Here is a 25350-nt window from a genome sequence, read left to right on the forward strand (position 1 = left end):
GTTTCCACTGTGTTTTAGGCAGGCTTCGCGCAATCTTTGAACAAGAATTGGTGGCTGACCCTCTCTAGACTGGAAATGACTGTGCATGATGTTATTGTGAACTCAGCACTCTCCTCACCTTCCTATTTTGACAGAGGTGTTCACCCATTTAAAATAAACTGGTTTACCTCTGCACTAAAACAAGAGAGAAGGAGAAAGTGTTTGAGTGATGGTATCACTTACCGTAACTTAAAGGCTCATTCGTGTCTCTAGAAGGGTCAAGGATGTAATTTCCAGCTTACCCTTAAATCTTGTACAATCGGACGTCTTAAAGTTGGATTTATTCTCCTCCGTCTGAGTTTTTAGTTTTGTTGTGGTGCAGTTTTTGTTCCCTCCAATGGTGACTTAAATCTGCCTCTTCCATCCAACATCTGGAATATAGTCCTTGTGAAGTTTGTTTTGTATAACTGTCTCAGATTTTTATTCTAACATTTTCCATACAATGTTTATTGCAATAAATATTTTGCTTCGCTCCCAAAAATGATACAAAATTTAAGATTTTCAGCAAATGCTGCATTGCTTGAACATGAACAAGCATTAAACACTAACACAGTAAAGATACTCTTTGATAATACACTGTTACAACATTGGGACGATGCTGGAAACAGTTGAAGGTTGAGGAGCAGACATTGTTTTGTAGGATTTAAGCATATTACATATTAACTACATCATATCAGTTGGTATTTTGGACTATAATAGTCATTATTAAATAATTATCTGCTTTTAAAATACAATTACTAAATTATCCTCAGTATATACTACATTAACCGTCATAGATCTAAATATATGGGACACTATTTAGCTTTAACTGTAGAGTCTGAGTATAAAGACCTGGTCTAAAGCACATCGAAGTCAGCTGCCATTTAATGTAAAGCTTTTATTCCACATCAACCAATCACTGAACAATAACACTAGAAAAATTTGAGATAGTATTTGGTGTCGTGAACGTATATCAATAAGAAAAAAATGAGTGTACCCAATATGTGCAGATGTAGCAGCTGGGATATCCCAAATAGCGTTTTATTTCTGTAGAATGTCATGGAACAAAAGCATTATTGAAACCATAATTTCATTTTTTTGTGTGTGTTTTTGCACTATCTAATACAAAAAACATGTCCTCAAAGGATGAAAGCTTAGAAATTCCTTTTGATAATACTGGTGGCCGAACAATCAATTAGTTTGAATAGCATTCCTCTGTCCATTCAGGGGGTTAATGCCTGCTTTAAAACAGTGGATCAAGGAATGTCACACCAATGTGTTAAGTGTTTATTTGATAATATGACCAATTATAATTTATAGGCTTAAAGGCCCTCTTCAGCGCAGCTGATGTTGTCAAAATTAATTCCTGTGTTTGCAAACGTGATACATCATCAAACCAAAATAAAACATTCTCTGAAAATTGAGGTGGGCCTCACTTTACATGTCTAGATAGATGAATCTCAAAACAAGATGGTAGTTGCTGTCAACCCCAAATATGTTGGGGCATTGACGATTATTTATGACTTCCCAGTACACGTATTGAATCTAGCACCGCACAAGAGCCTGTGGCTCTAGACATCATCTACCTCTTATTTGTTATGTGCTTCGATGGTGCGGCCAATCAGGTAGAATAACAGTCCAGCAAGTAAAGCCAAAGGGATCCCAGCTGCCGCAAACATAAAGGACCATCCGTACTGCACGTGGACCAGGACATCCTTGCAGCCGCTGCTCCTTTCTAACAGTATGTATCTTTCCAAATCAGCAACAAATTCCTTCCACATCACAAACAGAAATATTAGGATGGAAAATAAAATTCCTGCAAAGAAAGAGATTCCGTTGAGATACGGCAGTTCATATTTTGACTCCATCGTTTATAGTTTCTCAAAATGCGAAATATGCATTTACCAGCTGCTGAAGCTAACACTATCCGGTGTAATGGCTGACCTTATACACATCGTCACTGGTGAAAGATTGCTCTCAGTGGCAAACTTGAGGAATGTCACATGGGAGAATGTGAGCATCAATAAAATTAGAGCTAGGCCTCTCATGGGTGGTGGAAATCTGGAACTCTCTCCCCCAAAAAAGCTGTTGAGGTTAGGTCAATTGAAAATTTTAAAACTGAGATTGATAGATGTTTGTTTGACAAGGGTATCAAGGGATCAGGAACCAAAGGTGGATAAATAGAGTTAAGATAAAGATCAGCCATGATCTAATTGAATGGTGGAACAGGCTCCAGGGGCTGAATGGCCTGCTCCTGTTCCTATATAAAAAAAAATGGGTTATGACACTCCAAGAACCAAAAATAGGAAACTTATCTGAGAAACATTCTTCGGAACAGAAGTAGATGATTAGGCCCAATGAGACTATCCCTCTTTCAGAGGTCGACATCACTCATCCGTCTTCTCAATATAGGCTGGAAATGACTGATGGCGATGTTAGCGCTTGAGCAGGTAACACAGTCCACGTGACATTTATTTGTCTGCTATTTTAATGGAAGCAGATTAACACCGCCATTGAAGTCGCAGACAGACCAACGTCATGTGTTCGTCCGCCAATATCCCCAACAGTCATGTCTGTCCTGAAGATCTCTGGAAATACACCCAATGATCCTCTTTACACAGAAGGAGGGCTACGTTTGTAGCATTTCCTTACCACGTTTAACAAATGCTGTAAATTCACACGCAGTGGTACTACAGCATGCAACAGTTACTCTGATCATAGTTCACAGCAAGAGGCTTGTATGTTCCTGCTGCTGGTTTACAGCCAGCTGCCAAATAAATCCCTCTGCCCTCGGAAAATGCACGATGCATGCGTCAGTTTGGTAACTTGATAGTTATCCCCGACCTCTGAGTTGGGTCAGATCAGCCTGAACACTGAGGGATCACATGAGACTTAGATCAGCTGCCTCTGAGCTGTAGGCAGTTCTCACATAAATGACACTTCTGAAACTACTACCAGTGTCTTTGATTTCCTCGGCGTATCCAAAAGAGTGAAAGGGAGTAGGTCTCTAAGAGCGGAGAAAAACCCAGAGTAAAGTATCAGAGTATTCATTTTTATAGGAGCAGGAGTAGGCCATTCAGCCCCTCGAGCCTGTTCAGCCATTCAATTAAATCATGGCTGATCATATCTTAATTCCATCTGCCCGCCTTGGTTCTGTAACCCTTAAGACCCTTGCCATACAAAAATCTATTAATCTTAGTTTTGAAATTTTCAATTGGCCTAGCCTCAACAGGTTTTTGGGGCAGCGAGTTCCAAATTTCCACTACCCTTTGTGTGAAGAAGTGCTTTCTGACATCACTTGAACAGCCTAGCACTAATTTTAAGGTTATGTCCTATTGTTCTGGACTCCCCCATCAGAGGAAATAGTTTCTCTCTATCTACCCTATCAAATCCTTTAATCATCTTAAACACCTCAATTGGATCACTCCTTTTTTTAATATGTTCATGGGAATGCAAGCCTAGTTTATAATTTATAATTTTTCCTTATAATTTAACCCTCTAAGCCCCGGTATCAACCTGGTGGGTGTGTGCTGCACCCCCTCCAAGGCCAATATATCCTTCCTGAGTGCGGAGCCCAGAACTGAACGCAATACTTCAGATGGGGTCTAACCAGACGTCTGTACAGCTGTAACATAACTTCCACCCCTTTGAATTCCAGCCCTCGAACATTCCATTAGCCTTTTAAATTTTTTTTTGTACCTGTCCACTAGTTTTTAGTGATTTCTGTACTTGGACCCCTAAACCTCTCTGCTTATCCACACTATTTAGAAAATACTCTGATCTATCTTTCTTAGGTCCAAAGTGGATGACCTCACACTTTCCCACAATGAACTCCATCTGCCACAGTTTTGCCCAGTCACTTAATCCATCAATGTCCCTTTGCAACTTCCTATTCCCATCTACACAATTTACTGTGCCACCTAACTTAGTGTCCTTCATCCAAGTCATTTATAAATATAGTGAAAAGCTATGGCCCCAGTACAGATCCCTGGCAGACACCACTAGTCACATTCTGCCAATTTGAGTACATACTCATAATCCTTACTCTCTGTCTCCTAACTCCTAACAAATTCCCTATTCAAGCCAATGGGTTGCCTCCAATTCCATGCACTCTCATTTTCGTTAACTGTCTCTTACGTGAAACCTTGTTTGAATGCCTTCTGGAAGTCCATATACATAACATCCATAGAGACTCCCTTATCTACCGCATTAGTTACCTCCTCAAAAACTTCATTTAGGTTTGTTAGACATGACGTACCCTTTACAAATCCATGCTGGCTCTCTCTGATCAGTTCATATTTATTCATGTGCTCAGTCACTCTGTCCCTAATAACAGATTCTAGTAACTTCCCCACAACTGACGTTAGACTAATAGGCCTATAATTTCTTAATTTATCTCTCCCACCCTTCTTAAATAGTGGAGTGACATTGGCAATTTTCCAAATCAAGGGGACAATTCCTGAATCGAGAGAGTTTTAGAAGATCATGACTAGAGCATCACCAATTTCCTCATCTACTTCTTTTAATACCCTGGGGTGGAAACCATCAGGTGCTGGAGATTAGCCTGTCTTTAATCTCATTAGTTTCTCCATCACCATTTTTTTACTTATATTGAATCTAGTTAGTTCCTCCCCTTGATTTATTTTTATTTTTCCTTGTATCTGGTATTTTATCCTCATCCTCTACTGTGAAGACCAATAGAATCATAGAAATTTACGGCACAGAAGGAGGCCATTCAGCCCATCGTGTCTGTGCCAGCTGGAAAATAACTTTCCAGCCTAATCCCACTTTCCAGCTCTTGGTCCGTAGCCTTGTAGATGCAAAGTAACTATTTAATAAGTCTGTCATTTCCTGATTTCCAATTGCAATATCACCTGCGTCTGTCATTAAGGAGTCCTTCTCTTAGCCACCTTCTTTCTCTTAATATATTTCTAAAAACCTTTAGTGTTGTCCTTGATATCCCTTGCAAGTTTTTTCTCCTATTCCCTTTTGCAGCTGTTACTACTTTCTTTGTATCCCATTGCTGTTCTTTATATCTCTCCCAGTCCGCGGGACCTGTACTGTTCTTTATCTTCGTACAAGCCCTTTCTTTTAGTTTTATACTATCTCTCACTTCCCTTGTTGACCAAGGTTATTTAATTACACAAGTAGAGCTCTTGCCCTTTAGGGGTATGTACAGGTCTTGTATTCTACCAAATACTTTGTTGAACACCCCCCACTGTTCATCCGTAGTTTCATCTGTTAATGGTTCAGACCAGTCTATTGTGGTCAATTCCTGCCTCATCCCTTCAAAGTCAGCCTTACCAAAATTTAAAACCTTGGTTTGTGACTCACCCTTCTCCCTCTCAAACCTAATATCGAATTCTATTATTATGATCACTGGTAGCTAGGTGTTCCCTTACCATTAGATTATTGACTCATTACTCATTACTAAATCTAAGATGGCCTGGTCGCTTGATAGTTCATGACCTCAGGACATCCCAAAGTGTTTTACAGCCAATGAGGTACTTTTGAAGTGCAGTCACTGTTGTAATGTAGGAAACGTGGCAGCCAATTTGCACATAGCAAGATCCCATAGTGTTGTGATAATGACCAGATAGTCTGTTTTAGTGATGTTGGTTGAGGGATAAATATTGGCCCAGGATACTGGGGAGAACTCCCCTGCCCTTCTTTGAATTGTGCCGTGGGATCTTTTACATCCATTTGAAAGGGCAGACAGGATCTCCTATGAAAGACGGCACCTCCGACAATGCAGTGCTCCTTCAGTATTTCAGTGGAGTGTCATCCTGAATTATGTGATCAAGTCTCTGGAGGGGGACTTGAACCCACATTCTGACTTAGAGGTGAGAGTGCTACCAACTGAGCAATGGCTGCCACCGTTATAAAAGAGTGTCTCTAGCAGTTGCAAGATGAACACTCATGACTGCTTGTTAAGAGCCTATTAAGTCAAATCATTGGATTTTCCTCAGAAACCCAATCAGTTATGAAAGCAATCTTAACATCAGCCCATGAGATCAGTAACTACTTTTAACATTTAAGTCTGTGCATTGCTAATTATTTGTGTAGTGCAACCCAGGTATACCAGGCCTTCCATAACACAACCCCAGTTATAACCCTATACATTCATGGCTTTCAATGGTCACGATCTGTCGGACTATATTTGCCGATTGCACTTGTGATATAATTGGCAAGTCATTCTGCTCAGTCTTTTCTCCCTGATGCGCTGTCCAGCTGTTTAAAGTGCTGCAGAGTGTGCTGTTGATCAACCAGGGGGGCAGCACATCCGGAAGAAAAGACTGTCCAACTACTTTGCAAGCACGGTTGCTAATTTTCTGACACGCCTTCGACCCAGCACGCATTCCACTCCCGTACCACCAACAATGCCACTAGAAAATTTGCTGTATAATCACTAACAAACATAGAGGGTTTGTTCAACCCTTCCTCATGGTCCTTTCTTCCATAGGTGCCTATAACAGAAAATATTGTGGACTCATTAACTGCTCTGTTGGATAGCACTGTGACACTGCATATGAATACACGCATTTAAATGTTCAAAGTAGTGGCCGGTCTCAACTGGAGTTAAGATTGCTGTCGCAACTGATGAGGTATGTGAGGAAAATCCAATGTTGTGTCTTAATAGGCTCTTAAAAAGCACTAGCATGTCTGTTCATTATTGCAATGGCTCAAAACACCTTTTGTTACATCTGAGCAAAAGTAATATAAACAAAATCTTTAGTACTTTACGAGGGGATTTTCTACACCGTTATATTCCTATTCATTTTTCAGTATTTTTTTTATTCGTTCATGGGATGTGGGCGTCGCTGGCGAGGCCGGCATTTAATGCCCATCGCTAATTGCCCTTGAGAAGGTGGTGGTGAGACGTCTTTTTGAACAACTGCAGTCCGTGTGGTGAAGGTTCTCCCACAGTGCTGTTAGGAAGGGAGTTCCAGGATTTTGACCCAGCGACGATGAAGGAACGGCGATATATTTCCAAGTCGGGATGGTTTGTGATTTGGAGGGGAACGTGCAGGTGGTGTTGTTCCCATGTGCCTGCTGCCCTTGTCCTTTTAGGTGGTAGAGGTCACGGGTTTGGGAGGTGCTGTCGAAGAAGCCTTGGAGAGTTGCTGCAGTGCATCCTGTGGATGGTACACACTGCAACCACTGTGCGCCGGTGGTGAAGGGAGTGAATGTTTAGGGTGGTGGATGGGGTGCCAATCAAGCGGGCTGCTTTGTCCTCGATGATGTCGAGCTTCTTGAGTGTTCTTGGAGCTGCACTCATCCAGGCAAGTGGAGAGTATTCCATCACACTCCTGACTTGTGCCTTGTAGATGGTGGAAAGGCTTTGGGGAGTCAGGAGATGAGTCACTGGCCACAGAATACCCAGCCTCTGACCTGCTCTAGTAGCCACAGTATTTATGTGGCTGGTCCAGTTAAGTTTCTGGTCAATGGTGACCCCCAGGATGTTGATGGTGGGGGATTCGGCGATGGTAATGCCGTTGAATGTCAAGGGGAGGTGGAGATGGTCATTGCCAGGCACTTGTCTGGCGCGAATGTTACTTGCCACTTATCAGCCCAAGCCTGGATGTTATTCAGGTCTTGATGCATGCGGGCACGGACTGCTTCATTATCTGAGGGGTTGCGAATGCAACTGAACACTGTGCAATCATCAGCGAACATCCCCATTTCTGACCTTATGATGGAGGGAAGGTCATTGATGAAGCTGCTGAAGATGGTTGGGCCTAGGACACTGCCCTGAGGAACTCCTGCAGCAATGTCCAGGGGCTGAGATGATTGGCCTCCAACAACCACTACCATCTTCCTTTGTGCTAGATATGACTCCAGCCACTGGAGAGTTTTCCCCCTGATTCCCATTGACTTCAATTTTACGAGGGCTCCTTGGTGCCACACTCGATCAAATGCTGCCTTGATGTCAAGGGCAGTCACTCTCACCTCACCTCTCGAATTCAGCTCTTTTGTCCATGTTTGGACCAAGGCTGTAATGAGGTCTGGATCCGAGTGGTCCTGGCGGAACCCAAACTGAGCATCGGTGAGCAGGGTATTGGTGAGTAAGTGCCGCTTGATAGCACTGTCGATGACACCTTCCATCACTTTGCTGATGATTGAGAGTAGACTGATGGGGCGGTAATTGGCCAGATTGGATTTGTCCTGCTTTTTGTGGACAGGACATATCTGGTCAATTTTCCACATTGTTGGGTAGATGCCAGTGTTGTAGCTGTACTGGAACAGTTTGGCTAGAGGCGCGGCTAGTTCTGGAGCACAAGTCTTCAGCACTACAGGCAGGATACTGTCGGGGCCCGTAGCCTTTGCTGTATCCAGTGCACTCAGCTGTTTCTTGATATCACGTGGAGTGAATCGAATTGGCTGAAGACTGGCTTCTGTGATGGTGGGGATATCAGGAGGAGGCCGAGATGGATCATCCACTCGGCACTTCTGGCTGAAGATGGTTGCAAACACTTCAGCCTTGTCTTTTGCACTCACGTGCTGGACTCCACCATCATTGAGGATGGGGATGTTTGCAGAGCCTCCTCCTCCCGTTAGTTGTTTAATTGTCCACCACCATTCACAACTGGATGTGGCAGGACTGTAGAGCTTTGATCTGATCCGTTGGTTGTGGAATCGCTTAGCTCTGTCTATAGCATGTTGCTTCCGCTGTTTAACATGCATGTAGTCCTGAGTTGTAGCTTCACCAGGTTGGCACCTCATGCTTCTGACATGCTCTTCTACACTCCTCATTGGACCAGGGTTGATCCCCTGGTTTGTTGGTAATGGTAGAGTGAGGAATATGTCGGGCCATGAGGTTACAGATCGTGTATATTGAACACTGAGGAAATCAAAGACACTGATAGTAGTTTCAAATCTGTACAACCGTTAGATCAAAACTGCTGGCAGGATCTGTTACTGTCCAGAATTGACAGGCTCAAAGTTGCACCTGGAGTTAAATTCTCCTTTGATCTGAAGCTTAACTCAAAGGTATGGAGAAGAATAGGCTGATCTGGTAGCACTTCACATTAATGCACTGCTCTGTGGCCTGCAAAGGACTTTTGTACCTCAGTAGTAGTTAAGAATATTGGTTCGGTCTCCATATCCAATATCAAGTGAAGGTAAAAGACCTATCTGAAGTTTCGGTTCATTCAAATCAAACATATCGAAATCATTGCTGTTGTAGAATTATCCCTCTACAAGTCTGTAATAATCTTTCATCTTCTTAGAATAATCATAGAATTAAATGCAAATTATGCATTACATATTTAGAATGTACCCTGAGATTTATTCATAACCTAGTAATACATAAAAAATCTTATAGAGCACTTTGGATTATCACCTTATAAAGAGTCAGTTAAGCTTCTTGTATTGTTTAATGCTGCAGACTACTGAAGATGGGGTTGTTCTCTTTAGAGCAGAGAAGGTTAAGGGGAGATTCATAGGGGTGTTCAAAATTCTAAAGAGTTTTGATAAATTAGATAAGGAGAAATTGTTTCCACTGGCAGGTGGATCAGTAACCAAAGGACACAGAATTAAGATAATTGCCAAAAGAATCAGATGGGAGATGAAGAGAATTTTTTTTACACTGCGAGTTGTTGTGATCAGGAATGCACTGCCTGAAAGGGCGGTGGAAGTAGATTCGGTAGTGACTTTCAAAAGAGGATTGAATTTACACTTGAAAAGGGAACATTTATAAAGCTAAGCGGAGAGAGCAGGGCAATGGGAATTAATTGAATAGCTCTTTCAAAGAACGGGCACTGGCACGATGGGCCAAATGGCTTCCATCAGTGCAGCAGAATTCTATGCTTCTGGTGTGAAGGGTAATTTTATTAACTCACGTTGCTCTGCTCTCCTGTCGCTATTTTGGTCTGGGATCAGTGCTCTATGATATTTGAAACATAGAAACATAGAAACGTAGACAATAGGAGCAGGAGTAGATCATTCAATATGATCATGGCTGATCCTCTATCTCAATACCATATTCCCGGTCTCTCCCCATACCACTTGATGCCTTTTGTGTCTAGAAATCCATCTCGCTCCTTCTTAAATATATTCAGTGACTTGGCCTCCACATCCTTCTGTGGTAGAGAATTCCATAGGTTCATCACCCTCTGAGTGAAGAAATTTCTCCTCATCTCAGTCCTAAATGTCCTACCCTGTATCCTGAGACTGTGACCCCTCGTTCTGTACCCGCCAGCCAGGGAAAACATCCTCCCTGCTTCCAGTCTGTCTAGCCCTGTCAGAATTTTATATGTTTCAATGAGATCCCCTCTCATTCTTCTAAACTTGGGTGAATACAGGCCGAGTCGACCCAATCTCTCCTCATACGAAAGTCCTGCCATCCCAGGATTCAGTCTGGTGAACCTTCGCTGCACTCCCTCTATGACAAGTATATCCTTTTTTAGGTAAGGAGACCAAAACTGCACACAATACTCCAGGTGTGGTCTCACCAAAGCTCTGTATAACTGCAGTAAGACATCCTTGTTCCTGTACTCAAAGCCTCTTGCAATGAAGGCCAACATACCATTTGCCTTCCTAACTGCTTGCTGCACCTGCATGTTTGCTTTCAGTGACTGATGTACAAGGACACCCAGGTCCCTTTGTACATCAACATTTCCCAATCTATCACCATTTATAGAATACTCTGCCTTTCTGTTTTTCCTTCCGAAGTGGATAACTTCACATTTATCCACATTATATTGCATCTGCCATGAATTTGCCCACTCACTCAAGTTGTCTAAATCGCCTTGAAGCCTCTTTGCATCCTCCTCACAACTCACGATCCCACCTAGTTTTGTGTCGTCAGCAAACTTGGAAATATTACGTTTGGTTCACTCATCCAAATCATTGATATATATTGTGAATAGTTGGGGCCCAAGCACTGATCCCTGCGGTAACCCACTAGTCGCAGTCTGCCACCCCGAAAAAGACCCATTTATCCCTATTCTCTGTTTCCTGTCTGTTAACCAATTTTCAATCCATGCCAGTATATTACCACCAATCCCATGTGCTTTAATTTTGCACATTAACCTCTTATGTGGGACTTTATCAAAGACTTTCTGAAAATCCAAATAAACCACATCCATTGGTTCTCCCTTATCTATTCTATCAGTTACATCCTCAAAAAACTCCAGTCGGTTTGTCAAACATGATTTCCCTTTCATAAATCCATCTTGACTTTGTCTAATCCTGTTGATATTTTCTAAGTGTCCTGTTACCACATCCTTTATAATAGACTCCAGCATTTACCCTACTACTGATGTTAGGCTAACCGGTCTGTAGTTCCCTGTTTTCTCTCTCCCTCCTTTTTTAAATAGTGGGGTTACATTTGCCACCTTCCAATCTGCAGGAACTGTTCCATAATCTATAGAATTTTGGAAGATGACAACTAATACATCCATTATTTCCATGGCTACCTCTTTTAGTACTCTGGGTTGCAGGCCCATGGTATTTATCGGCTTTCAGGCCCATTAATTTCTCCAGCACTACTTTTTTTACAAATACTAATTTCCTTTAATTGCTCCTTCTCACTCGTCCCTTGGTTCCCTAGAATTTCTAGGAAGTTATTTGTGTCCTCTTCCGTGAAGGCAGAATCAAAGTATTTGTTTAATTGCTCTGCCATTTCCTTGTTCCCCATTATAAATTCTCCTGTTTCTGACTGTAAGGAACCTACATTTGTCTTCACTAATCTTTTTCTTTTTACATGCTTGTAGAAGCTTTTACAGTCCACTTTTATGTTCCTTGCAAGTTTACTTTCATAATCTATTTTTCCCCTCTTAATCAATCTCTTGGTCATTTTTTGCTGAATTCTAAACTGCTCCCAATCCTCAGGTTTGCTACTTTTTCTGGCAACTTTATATGACTCCTCTTCGGATCTAATACTATCCTTAATTTCTTCTGTTAGCCATGGTTGGGCCGCTTTTCCTTTTGTGTTCTTGTGCCAGAAAGGAATGTATAATTGTTGCAATTCATGCATTCGTTCCTTAAATGTTAGCCATTGCCTATCCACCGTCATGCCTTTTAATGAAGCTTCCCAATCTATCATAGCCAACTCACTCCTCATACCTTCCTAGTTTCCTTTGTTTAGATTTAGGAACCTAGTTTTGGATTGGACTACTTCACTTTCCATCTTAATGAAGAATTCTATCATGTTATGGTCACTCTTCCTTAAAGGACCCCACACAGCAAGATTATTAATTAACCCCTTTTCATTGCACAATACCCAGTCTAGGATAGGCTGCTCCCTGGTTGGCTCCTCAATGTATTGGTCTAAAAATCCACCTCGTACACACTCCAGGAATTCATCCTCCACACTATTATTGATAATTTGGTTTGGCCAGTCTATATGCAGATTAAAGTCACCCATGATGACTGTAGTACCCTTGTTACATGCATCTCTAATTTCCTGTTTGATCCCATCCCCTACATTACCATTACTGTTTGGAGGCCTATTGACAACTCCCACCAGTGTTTTCTGCCCCTTGGTGCTTCTTAACTCCACCCAGACTGATTCTACATCTGGATTTTCTGAGCCAATATCCTTTCTCACTATTTGTGCAGGAATAGCAACCTTTCCATTGTTACCACCATTTAATCATCTTCTTAAATGCTTCGTTTAAGTGTTAAATTGCTTGTGATGGCAGGTGTGGCGTGATTGGTTAGCTTCCCATGGTTCCCTGGTTACCAATTTGTTAAATGCAAATTCGCCTACACAAAAACATTAGCTGCGCCAAGTTGCTATTTGCCTGTACAAAAGTGCAAATGAATCATTGTTAATGAGTAGAGCAGATCAGAGTCATGGGAGTATAGGGTTGCCCACTCACATCCAAAAATTGCCAACACGTCTCAAAATTGGGCTGGTAATCAGAGAGCCCTGCATCGCATTGTGCGATTTTACTCTGTCCAACAAGAGGCACTCCCCTAATCGGAGTACAGGACTCCTGTCAAATTGCTTTACAAGAAAACCATAATTAGGGGTATTCACAAAGGGAAATGAAAGAAATATTTTCCCTTCATGATTACAGTCAGTTGTCGACACACTTCTACATTGACTACCTATGCTGTAGGTTGAAACCCTATGCCCCAATCAAGAATTTGGGTATACTTCAGTTCCAGGGTGGTACTGTTGTATCTGGAGTCCCAACCCTTGGAGAAGATACTCAATCAAAGTGATGAAAGGTCATCGACCTGATAAGTTAACCCTACGTTTCTCTCTCCTCAGATGCCACCTGATCTGTTGAGTGTGTACAATGTTTTCTGTTCTTATTTCAGATTTCCAGCATCCATGGTAATTTTGCTTTTGTTTACTAAAGCAAGATTTGTCTGCTTGACCTGGGGAATGATAAAGGAAGCAAGGCACTACTGTGAAAGTGTAATGATTCAGTACCTTGCTGTAAACAAGGCGTGGAACTTCACTAGAGAGTTCTCTTCAAACAAGATCAAAATAAACAGAATCAACAAAGTGTTATTTTCATTTGAAATGTTATACAGAGTTCCTTGTTCCAGCAGTCTGTTGTTCTAGCTCACACTTCTGCTCACATTCTACTTTTTCAATAATACCATCCACCTATTTGACTCTTGCCCAACACTGGTGTGTGACTTATAAAGAGATACATATTATTTATTTATTTATTCTTGGGATATGAGTGTCGCTAGCAAGTCTAGCATTTATTGCCCATCCCTAATTGACCTTGAGAAGGTGGTGGTGGGCCTTCTTCTTGAACCACTGCAGTCTATGTGGTGCAGGTTCTCCCACAATGCTGTTTGGTCGGGAGTTCCAGGATTTTGACCCAGCAATAATGAAGTATGAATCACCATACCTTTTTACCATAATCTGCTCCTTTGCAGAATTTCAAAACACCAAATTTTTGCCATTAATTTCTGCAGAACTTATCAAGCTTCATGCCATAATGGAGCTTGTACAATTTAATAGATTTGTTTTTTTTTAATTGAAAACACTTCACCTGACAGCAACTAACCTTAATTAACATGCAAAGAAACTCTGCTCTGATCATAGTGAAGTTTGATTCATCTCTCCCCCTGCCCCATGTGCCCAGGTTATTGTTGATGTATGAACAGATACTCTTAGAATCCCATCAATCCAGAACATCATTGACATATGAACAGATACTCCTCGAATTCCTTCATAGTCATCTTATTCCTGAACTTTCTTGCATTATTTTCATTTTACTTTGTGAAACAGTTAAATTAATGGCAGTGCAGAACTTTCCACACTTTCACATATAACTCGAAAACACAGCGGGGTCTTTATGAAACAGAATAGTTATGTTCAGCCTGCAGAAAGAGAGTCTATTAATTCAATACTCTGTTGGACTCAAATTTTTGGAGCAAAACCAGACGGAGACGGAACTGCTGAGTATCCCATCATGCTTTGCTGCTACCTAAATGCTACATGTGCGATTTAACTACTTAACTACTACTGTGAGGATAGGAGTGGCTAATCGTTCTTTAATATATATATATATCAGGTTCGATAAGGGGAGGCTGGAGGTTTTGGATCTCTGTTCACAAGCGTATTTTTCCAGTCCAACAACTCTAATTAGACAATTCGCATACGCAAATTAGATAAGAAAACAGACTTTCTGCTGTAACTCGAAACTCAGAAGCCCTAACTTTATGAAACATGACATCATAATTAGGTTGTTAAGGATAACCATTTCTTTCTGATAATGCCCAACAATGTGATGGATCAGTTGGTGCAGATCAGTGGCAGGTGCCCTCGTGTAATCTACAAGTCTTTTATTGTGTTGTTCACTACAATGGCTAAGGACAAGCGTACACCACCAGCTCGAGCCAGGCACATTTCCAGATGTGTTTGCCCTTGCACTGGCACCAGAATGTGCTCAGAATAAAAACAAGGCCCAGTCTTTTTTAATGATTACTTCAAAAATGGATCATATCTGGGGGTGCTCCGCTAAATGCTTCAGCAGTAAATAATGACGTATCAGAAAGTGGATCTCGTGATTACTGCTGGTTTAGACCAGTGATAGCTGGCACCTAACCTCAATTAGGAAAGTGAAGGAAGCCCATCAACAAATTACGTTATTACAAAGTTCCCTCCCCTGTGACCTCTACCACCCAAAAGGACAAGTGTAGCACTATTGAGGGAACTCCATCATCTCTCATTTCCCCTCCAAGTCACACACCATCCTGACTTGGACATATATTGCCATTTATTCATCATTATTGGGTCAATCTCCTGCAATTCCCTACCTAACACCATTGTGGGAGTGTTACCATAACAAGGACTGCAGCAGCTCAAAGAAAAGGCCCATCACCACATTCTTGGAGCAACTAGGGATGGGCAATAAATGCGACTGTGCCAGCGTCACCCACAGTCCAAGGACAACATTTAAAAAAAAAAATCTCTGAATTTTACTGTAAGAATTACTCAACTGATATCTATTCTTTTTCAAGCTCTACATAAGAACATAGGAATTGCTGGACAAAAAAGACCAAGGTCCATCTAGTTCACCTTCCACCATCCTGGTAGTCGCATGGTGCAATGATAATGGAGCTGTTAACTAATCATAGCAATCAATCTCCATCAATTAGTCTACAACAGACCCAGACATGAGGCAAGGAAAATCCCAGGGGTGGAGAGCCTTGGAAACCATAGGTCCAAAGTCACCTGTTCCTCCCAAGCATGCTATACTTACCCCAGCATGTTTCAAATTACTCATATACTATCTCCCAAAATGTTATTTTCTGAAAGACATCTATCTAATTTCCATTTGAATGAATCAGTACTGACTGCTTCCACCATTTCCCTTGGGAGCCTGTTCCATAGATTGACCACTCACTCACTGAAATAATGTTTCTGCAGATCAGTCTTGAATTTACCCCCTTCAAGCGCAGGCTGTGTCCTCTGGTTCTCCTATTTTGGACAAGTTGAAATAGCTTGTCATGATTTACATTATCTAGTCCCTTTAGAATCATAAAACCAGCAATCATATCACCTCTCAACTGATCTCTTTTCCAGTGAGAATAAGCTCAATTTACATAAACAGCAGAGACAGTATATGTAGGGAGCCTGTAAGTAGGAGTATGTTCTTTTAGGACCTGCTATGGCTTTGTTTTGTCCACTGCATGTACAACTCCCAGAGTCCCAATATTACACTGCAGCATTACACAGTCCTATTTAAAGACTGCCTGTTATCTTTAAACCAGCTGAGGTTTCCAATTCCTGGTGAATGCTGCCAGTAAATTAAATCTGGGTGTGTCAGAGGCATCCAGTTAGAGGAAAGATACACACAATGTAGACATTAGAACACTACGTTATGGGTCCTGACCAAGTGAATTGAGGAAACAATTTTGAAATTTGTATGAGATAATTATCGATATACAAACTTTAAAAGAACTTAGGAGTCTCATCCACGTCTTACAAACTCATTTGGCCTCAAATAATATTAGTCTTAAAGTCCTTAAATCCTCACTCATAATATTGTTTCTCTTGTCATGCAACTGGAACTTAACTATCTTTTCATGTGTTTTATACTCACGAATGATAACTCTTTATACCACACAGGAAATGTATGAGAGCACTTATAGAATGTGCTGTTTACATTTTGTGATTGTGTGTTTGCTTTGTATAGAGTCATAGAGTCATAGAGTTATACAGCACGGATAGAGGCCCTTCGGCCCATCAATGATTTAAGTTTTGTTTGCAAGTAAGCTTTCTTAATGACAGGTTTCAACTCTAAGCTTTTTATCAAGCCTTTTATAGGTCCACTAAAAAGTGTCCCCTGGCAATGCTCACAGTAAGCCGGACAATACCATATAATCCATAATATATTATATAATGAAAGAGTGTTGCACCATGTAATGTATTACGTAATACTATACAGTGACCACAGTCTTATATCCTATAAAGCACATTTTATTTTATATAATGACAGGTGTTATACCAAGTAACAACCAATGTATTCTTATATGTGACAGGAGCATTGAGATTTGTACTCAACTTAATTGGCATGCTGACCCAGCATCCTATTTGTTTATTACTGCCTCACACTATTTCAATACCCTGAACGATGAGCCAACAAATCCCCTGCGTCTCAGCTTTCCTCTTGCTAAATCCTACCATACCAATGAAGTATATATACCTCCTATTATCATTTCTGTCATGCAATTATTTATATTTGTCCATACTGAACTTCATTTACCTCTGATCAGCCCATGTTATCATAGCAATGAATTTATGACAGTATTTGATTTTGTAAAATTTGTTACCAATTCCCAGTTTTGTAGCTCTCCTAGACAATAAATAGTATCGTTGCTTTTGTTATATGCAAAGCTGGCTCTCTGCGACTCTATTGCCCAACCCGGCTCATTCCATGAAGCAGGTTTCGACTGAACCGATAATTAATCTGACCCAGAGAAAATGTTTCCTTGAACCAAACAGTCTTATTCATTGGTTAGCCGACTAAGAGTAAAAAATGGTTTTAAGATGTGAATAAATTAGATAACAGCATTGAAGTCAAATAGAAATTAAATTCAAATCAATTGCAAGAATTTGGAAGCAAACATTGAAGGACATTTACAGTGAGCCATAATAATGTGGAAAATTTCCACTGGGACCTGCGAGGGACATTAGCTTAACAAAGAATTGCTGTATTATATTAAAGTATTGATGAACGGCAGCCCTAGATTTGAATCCCAGCTTCAAACCCAGTTTGCCTGTCTCAGCTGGGCTGTCTGGGGAACAAGTGAAAACTGGGAGAGTGGGGGCTGAAAAATATCACTATTGACATGTTTGTGCCGTTTTAGTCAAAGGGAATAATGGGGCTAACATGTGTTGAGAAGACCAGGAGACCTTCTCTTCAGTCCTTTAACATTCTCTTCAGTTTTATCCCATTATCCCTTCTTTCCTAAAGGAGCTGAGAAGGGACGGGGTTACAATTTGATAAGTAATGCCCAGACTCTGGCATCTCATGAAGACCGTAAGCTGATCCTGTGCTTACTTGGTGTGTCCAGTGGAAGGTATTAGCGTAAGTTCAGCACTCCTGTGCTTCCAGTGGGGAATTGTGTTTGAAGGGAGTATAGGCAGATAACAGGCATTATAATGTTGTAGCTCTGTCTCCAACATTATCTTAGAGTGTGACTCCTTGCCTGGAGCATGGGAATGCTGAATTTACCTTAATGAGTAGTAATTAGGAGCAGGAAACCGTACCCTCTTTTTCCCAAACCTAACCTTGGTGCACTAAGACCAACTGTAGCTCTCCACCACTACCTCAGTTGAGATAAGCTAACTCAAAACAGACCAGTGATTGAACCTAGGGCCTTCCTGGTCTTTATGCTCAATACCATACCTAATGAGCCATCCAAAGTGTTTGGGGAACATTTTTGAGGCAAAAAATAAATAATGCTCATTACTTCCTGAGATACCAGTGCTATTTAATTATTGGTATTTCTTATGTTTATGAATAGCAACTTACCAGAAGCCAAAAGGAATCCACCTCCTACTTTATACAGTTTGGCACTCACAAATGGCACTGCGCAAACCAACAGGAATCCTCCCACAAGACCAGTTGCCACACCTAGTATTATGAATGCTGTCCAGAAGCCACGATACACTGTGTAATAGAAAGAACGTGAAAGGTAATTAGTCCAGCTGATTACTTAGTTGTACTCACTTCAGTTTCACAGTACTAGCTGATCATCCATTGTATCGCTCATGGACAAAAGTAAGAGTAAGAATTTGTGTCTCTCTTTTCCTGTAATTTGTTTCTCATTCTCTATTTCTTTCCATTCCCCCATCTCTATCTTTCGGTTCTTCTTTATGTCTCCCTGTGTTTCTCTCTTTCTGGTTCTCACACATTTTCTCTCATTATCGTTTCTCTCTGTGACTCTGTGTTACTCTTCCTGTAGGTCTCTCCTTCCTTCTGCCTCATCTCTCTGTATGCCTCTCGCACACTTTCTGCCTGATGGATCTCTCATTTTCTTTTTCTCTCTCTCTTTTCTTTCTGCACGTCATTCATTTTCTGTTTGTCCTTTCAATTCTCAAAGAGATCTAGGGAGCTATTCAAGTCTGATCGGTGGGGACAGAATTTTTCCCTAGGTATGAAACCAAAGCTGTCTGCTTCGACATCAGTTTATTCCTGATATTTCCTCTTGGAAGAGTCCAACCACTTCCGAAACACATTAGTCAAACTATAAATCGGGAGATCAATCCCATCATCCTCCTGGATAGCAAATCCAGTCCCACCTCCAACACCACCTGGCTTTTTGTTTTCTTGGAAAATTGAGAAGGTGGATTTATGACACTCTGGGAAGAGTCCATCCCAATCCTGGTCCTGGTCCCAATGTCTCCTTCACTGGACCATTCCCAGGAAATTCCCACTGCCACACATTTTAAAAACAAGCATCAAAGTCCCTCATCCACCTGCTGTAATACATATGAGTGAGAGATAAACTGGGGGCCTGGGGTGGAGGTCAGGAGAGACCAGAGGGCTTAGGCCAAGAATAAGGTTTAGGATCTGGATTTATGACGGAGAAAGCAGACGGGGGAGTATAGGGGAATGAAATAAATACCAACAGAAAGACTTGGAGATATGGCAATTAAATAAATAAATATCAGTGGAAAAGTTCTCGGGAGAACAGGGAACTAAATAAATATATCAGTGGTAAAGTTCTGAAGATTTGAAGGGCAGGGAAAAAAGATATTTGGGTTGAATGTCCACAGCATTCCCCAGTCGCCTGCCATAACTCTGGCAGGAGATTGACAGAAACCCTGGAGAAACAGTCACTCTATAAGGTGTCCACCGATCAATGCGCCAAAGTTACAGTGGGAGATTGGAAGAACAACGCCAGGTGGAAATTATTGCCAATTGTCAAACAAACAGAGCAAAACAATAAATAAATCTGAAAAGTTAAACTTTGCAGCTTTACAAAGAATATTCAAAAATGGGCAGAACATAAAGGGTGAAACAGACGACAGCTCTAACTTTGACCAAATAGGGCCAACAGCATTGTGTCTTTAATACAAAAAGGAATGGAAGATGAATTAACAAATAAAAACTAAATGGCTACAAGGTAAATGAAGAATAGAAGAAGCATGTGAAAACCTGGGCGGCCTTCTGAGTTCTGCAAGCAAATAATTTGAGGAATAGGTCACATGGTTCCCACTGACCAATCAGAACACTGGAAGAGTATTGGGGCCCATTGTTCACCTAAGCCAATCAAATCACTGGAAGCATAAAAGTGGCATGGGTCAAGTGATTACCACAGACCAATCAGAGTGGTAGGAAGCGACACGCCCTTAATGGGCCAATCAAATTACCAAGGAGGACCCAAACTCGACACCCTTGACAATATAGAAAATGTAAGGAAAATCATATATAATTGTAAAGGAGAACCATGTACTGTTACTTAAAGCTAATGATGTTTCAAAACATACCAGCGCTATTGTCATGTGAAGACACAAGTCCCATTGCGATTGGAAAAGGGAAGAGGTAGCCATGGACACAATACTTGGACGGAGGTTGGTTTGCTGTACAATACAAAATAAGAAGATATTAATAAAATTCTCAAAGAGAATGTAGCAAGTTTGTGACCACAGGACAGGTATTACTGAATATGTATCCACTTTGTTCTTAGCTTCCTTTGCTAAGATTTATTTGGCCAGATCTTGGACATCAGATGAGTTGTGTAATAGCACTGGTACCTTGCCTTACAAGGAAGAAGAATGGTTTCAACTGTTTATGAAAATCACTGCACCACTTTTAATTGTGGATCTTCTATAGTCTTAGTCAGTCCACTCTTATAGCTTAAAGAATAAGTTGGCAGCGAGTGAGAGCAGAGAAAGCAAACTGGGAGGACTGTCAGAATTTGAAAGGAAAAAGATAAATGAAAAATCTGCTCTTGAAATCCTGGAAGAGTTAATTTTACAGTGATTTTTTAAAAAAAACAATTAATTGGGTGATGGAATGAAGATAAACAGCATGAAATGTGTGTGTGCCTGCAGGGGTCAATACTATAGCTTCAAAAATTGTTTTTGCTGGTTTGTTTCAGACACAGGTTTACCTTCCTGGACAAATAAAGGATCATTTTTCAGTGATGAGAGTTACACACACTTAGTCACTTCACCTCTGTAATACATGTCAGGGCATTTTATGTACTGAAAATAATAAACTGGCATGACTCAATATCAGCAGCAATTTCCAAAACCTGGGTTTCTCAATATAGCTGCCCTGTGCTGTAATAGTAAAACAAGAATTTTCACTTATAACCAAGCCTTTAACCAAGCAAAAAATTGCAACATGTTTCACAAGAATTCAGACAGGATTTGGGAGAGTTTTGGAGTAGGTGGTTGAGGGTGAGGTCAAAGAGGTAGGATTTAGAGGAGAATTTTAAAGGTGGGGTGAGATGTAACAAAGTGGAGGGATATAGAGGTAGAGTTCCAGAGATTGGGGCCAAAATGGCCAAAGGCTCTGGAACAGATAGCACAAGAGTGTGGTGCACATTAGTATAGAGACTATGAAGAGGGGAGGGTAAGAGCTGACACGTAGCGCTGGAGGATTTTGTGCAAGAAGGGTGAAGTGAGCACATGGTAGGACTTTAAACAAGGTCAAGGATTTTGGCATCAATGTATAGAAGAATGGAGAACAGTACAGCTAGGCAAAGACTGGGGTGTTAAATTAACAGGAGTTTGACATTTTTATCCCATCTGGATGAGTTGGAATTTGTGTGTGGTGGAGTTTGAGAACGTAGCAAGGAGAGTGTTGGAGAAATGAAGCCTGGAGGTAATGAAGGGGTGGACAATGTTTGTCCACCTTAGTCAGGCCTCAGTTAGAATATTGTGTCCCGTTTTGGTCTCCTCACATAATGGGTGATATTGAGGCTTTAAAAGGGTGCAGAGGAGGGCCACTAGTCTAATTCCCAGCTTAAAGCATCTTAGTTATCCAGATAGGCTAAAAGAGCTGGGACTCCACACTTTAGAGGGCTGATCTGATCGAGGTTTATAAGGTGATGAAGGGAATAGTTTGTGTTCGAGTTGACAGTTTGTTCCAATTAAATAGGGTCGGGAGGACTAGGGGGTCACAATTTTAAGTTGTATCAGGCCCGATCTAGGATAGATATCAGGAGGTGGTTCATTACCCAGAGAAGAGTGAACCTCTGGATCAGGCTGCTGGCTCTTGCGGTAGACGTCGATTTGTTGAATTCCTTCAAGCGAGAGCTGGACCTGTTTCTGGCTGGGGCAGAGATCACTTCTTACAAACGATAGGTACTGCATAACATTATCAGGGCCAGTGCAATCTCCTGGACTAGTTTCGATCGGCCTGGGTTTTTATCTGGTTTTTCGTCTCTCCCAGGAGATCACATGGTTTTGGGTGGGGTGGGGAATGTATATATTGTGATACACAAGCTATCACAATTGTGTGGGACAGGCTGGATGGACCAATGGGTCTTTACCTGTCTGTCATTGTTCATATGTTTATATGAGAGTTTAAGGGATGATAGGATAAGTCAGGAACAGAGGCAGACGATATAACATGGGTAGAAATAGGCAGTGTTAGTGATTGGTGGATGTGGGACTCCAAGATTACTCAGTGGGATAGGATTGGAGCTTGGGTGCAGAGTTTCTGGCGTGAACTGAGCTGATGGCTTCGGCCTTGCTGTCGTTCAATTGGAGGATGTTCTGATTCATCGAACAACTTGATGTTGGATAGCCAGTCAGACAGCACGGCAACAGACTTGGAATTGTGGGTGGTGGGGGAAAGATAAAGCTGGGTATTATTGGCATTCATGAAGCTAACCCCACACCTACAGATGAAGCAGCATATATATGAAGAATAGGAGGGGCTGGGGGCTAAGGATGGAACCTTGGGGCACACTGGAGGTCACTGTATGAGCATAGAAGAAGAGGCCATTGCAGGAAATGTGCAGGCTACATCAAGACATGTAGGAATGGGAGCATGAAACGGTAGTGCCATGATATTTTACCATACATGAGAAGTGGAGGATGACAAAACGGTCAACCATATATAAACATATAAACAAAAGGACAGGAAAAGACCAAGAGGTCCATCCTGCCTGACCCATCCAGGCATGGTGAAACCCCACGTGCATCATTAACTCCCCGTCATGCAATCTCCCGGAAGAGGCAAAAAAAACCTCGGCTCGTTTAGGAACAAACTCTGGGAGATTTTTCTCTCTGAGCTCCCTCAATCAATGGCTTTGAAGAGGATGAGGAGGGGTATTACAGCATAGTTGCAGATACACAGGCTTTTGTTGACCTTGACCAGGGCTCTTTCAGCACTGTGGACAGAAGGCATTTCAATGGGAGTGGTGAGAGGTGGATATGGAGGTGAGTAGCAAATGTTGTATTCAAGGACATCAGAGGGGTAGGAGAGGTTAGAAGTGGTGTGATAGTTGGAGAGCATGGCGTGCTCGAGGTGAGCTTTGTAAGGGGGTGACAGCAGTTTTGAACAAACAGGGGAACAACAGCTGAGCAGAGGGAACAATTGGTGATGTCCATGAGCTCTTGTCCAAGGAGAGGTAGCTGACTGGACAGGAGTTGGGTCAGAAGGAGGTTGAGGGAATAAGTTGTGGGTCAGATGGAAGAGATGAGCCTGCTGATGGCTGGGAAGGGGGTAAGGGCATGTTCGGCGGTTGGGGCTATGGTAGGGTAATGCTTGGGTGGGCTCAGCAATGGGGGAGGAGGTACAATAGCAAAAGAGGCAGCTGAGCAGATGCTTTAATTTTGGAGATGAAGCAACCCATTAGCTCCTCACACTTGGTATCAGAGGTAGGAATAGAGGGGGTGAGGGAAGGACATCTAGGAGGCAGTTTGCAGTGGAAAAGCAGAGTTTGGAGTTGCCCTTTCTCTTAAGGATGATTCTGGAGGAGAAAGAGGATTCGGTGGCCACGAAGAGGTAACCAGGTCAATGGTGATTCATGCCTGCAGACTCGGATTTAAGATCATGAAGATGGGTGCTGTACTGGGGGGGAGCAGCAGGGGTAAGAGGCCATGAGGGAAGTTGTGTGCCATCCAGAAGCCTGCAATGACAGCAGGAGAAGATGTCGGTGGAGGATTAGCGGCAGATGGGCTGGCAGCGGGGCGGGGGAGGCCATGCTGCAGTGAGATGGAGGAGTAAGTATTGATGGCATGGGCTGCAAGAAGAAGGAGGGGACAAGAAGAACAAAGGGGTCGAGCAGGACTCGGAGGCAGTCAACAAAGAAGGAAGAGAGCTCAAGTCCCGAGATGCTGGCATATCATGCACACAGAAATGGCCTTGAGGGCCATGGGATGGCCTACACATCCCATGCGAGTCAGTGATACATAACTTGAGAGTGGCAAAGTCTAGGGCCTAGCTGATGGTCAGGCCCTAAACATCCTGACCAACAGTTGATAAAGTTCGGAGCCAGCCATGTGATCGAAGGTAGTTCATTAATACCTCATTCACAAACAGCCCATAATCTGAATGGCAGCTTTAAAATACTCGCAGCTGCATTCTATTTCCCTGGAAACTCCTACTTCATTCCATGTGCAGCCGTGTTAACTGATCTCAGCCTGCTGCTCAATCTGCTCAGAGAAAAAGGAGCAGAAGATGTGTAAAAGAAAAAATAAATCAACATTATGAGCTGGTCTGCTTTCCAGAGGGGAAAAAGTGAAGTTGAAGGTTCAAATTTGTAACATACCCTAGATTAATATATTTGTAAAGCATAAGAACATATTGACCTGGAAAACCCTGGACTCTGATCAAATGGGCAGAATGGAACCTCTGTCTGCCGTTACCCAAGACCAGAGACCCCCCTCCCGGATTTACTGCGTGGGGCTTTTGCATAGCCAACATCAACTTGCATTTACATAGTGCTTTTAATGTAGAAAACATCCAAAGGCACTTCACAGAAGCATAATGAGAAAAAAACTGACATTGAGGCAAAGACGGAGATATTAGGAGGGATGACTAAAAGTTGGTTGAAGAGGTAGATTTTAGGAAAGGTCTTAAAGGAAGACAGAGGCGGAGAGATTTAGGGAGGAAATTCAGTCTAGACAGCTGAAGGCACAGCCACCAATGGTGGGGTGAAGGGAGTGCGAGATGCACATGAAGCCAGAGTTGGAGGAACACAGAGTTCTCGGAGAGATGTAGGGCCGGAGGAGGTTACAGAGATAGGGAGCGATGAGGTCATGAACGGATTTGAACACGAGAATGAGAATTTTAAATTGGAGGCATTGTGGGACCGGGAGCCAATGTAGGTCAGCGAGCATAGGAGTGATGGTCGAATGGGACTTGGTGCAGGTTAGGATATGGACAGCAGCGTTTTGGAGGGTGGAAGAGCATTGGAATAGTTGAGTCTGGAAGT

The 25350-nt window shown here is 42.0% G+C and overlaps 1 protein-coding gene across 1 annotated transcript in view; it reads right to left on the reverse strand.

Annotated features, from left to right (window-relative positions):
- Nucleotides 1–896: 896 nt before the first annotated feature.
- Nucleotides 897–25350, reverse strand: part of LOC137332683 (transmembrane protein 182-like) — a 32101-nt gene continuing 7647 nt past the window's right edge. Inside the window, exons 3-5 of the mRNA XM_067996631.1 lie at nt 20441–20533; nt 18480–18617; nt 897–1834 (exon numbers count right to left, since the gene is read on the reverse strand). Coding sequence (XP_067852732.1) covers nt 1608–1834; nt 18480–18617; nt 20441–20533 — 458 coding nt within the window. The 3' untranslated portion in view covers nt 897–1607. The remainder of the gene's footprint in view (nt 1835–18479; nt 18618–20440; nt 20534–25350) is intronic.

Source organism: Heptranchias perlo, chromosome 15 (assembly GCF_035084215.1).
Source record: "Heptranchias perlo isolate sHepPer1 chromosome 15, sHepPer1.hap1, whole genome shotgun sequence".
Lineage (NCBI taxonomy): Eukaryota > Metazoa > Chordata > Chondrichthyes > Hexanchiformes > Hexanchidae > Heptranchias > Heptranchias perlo.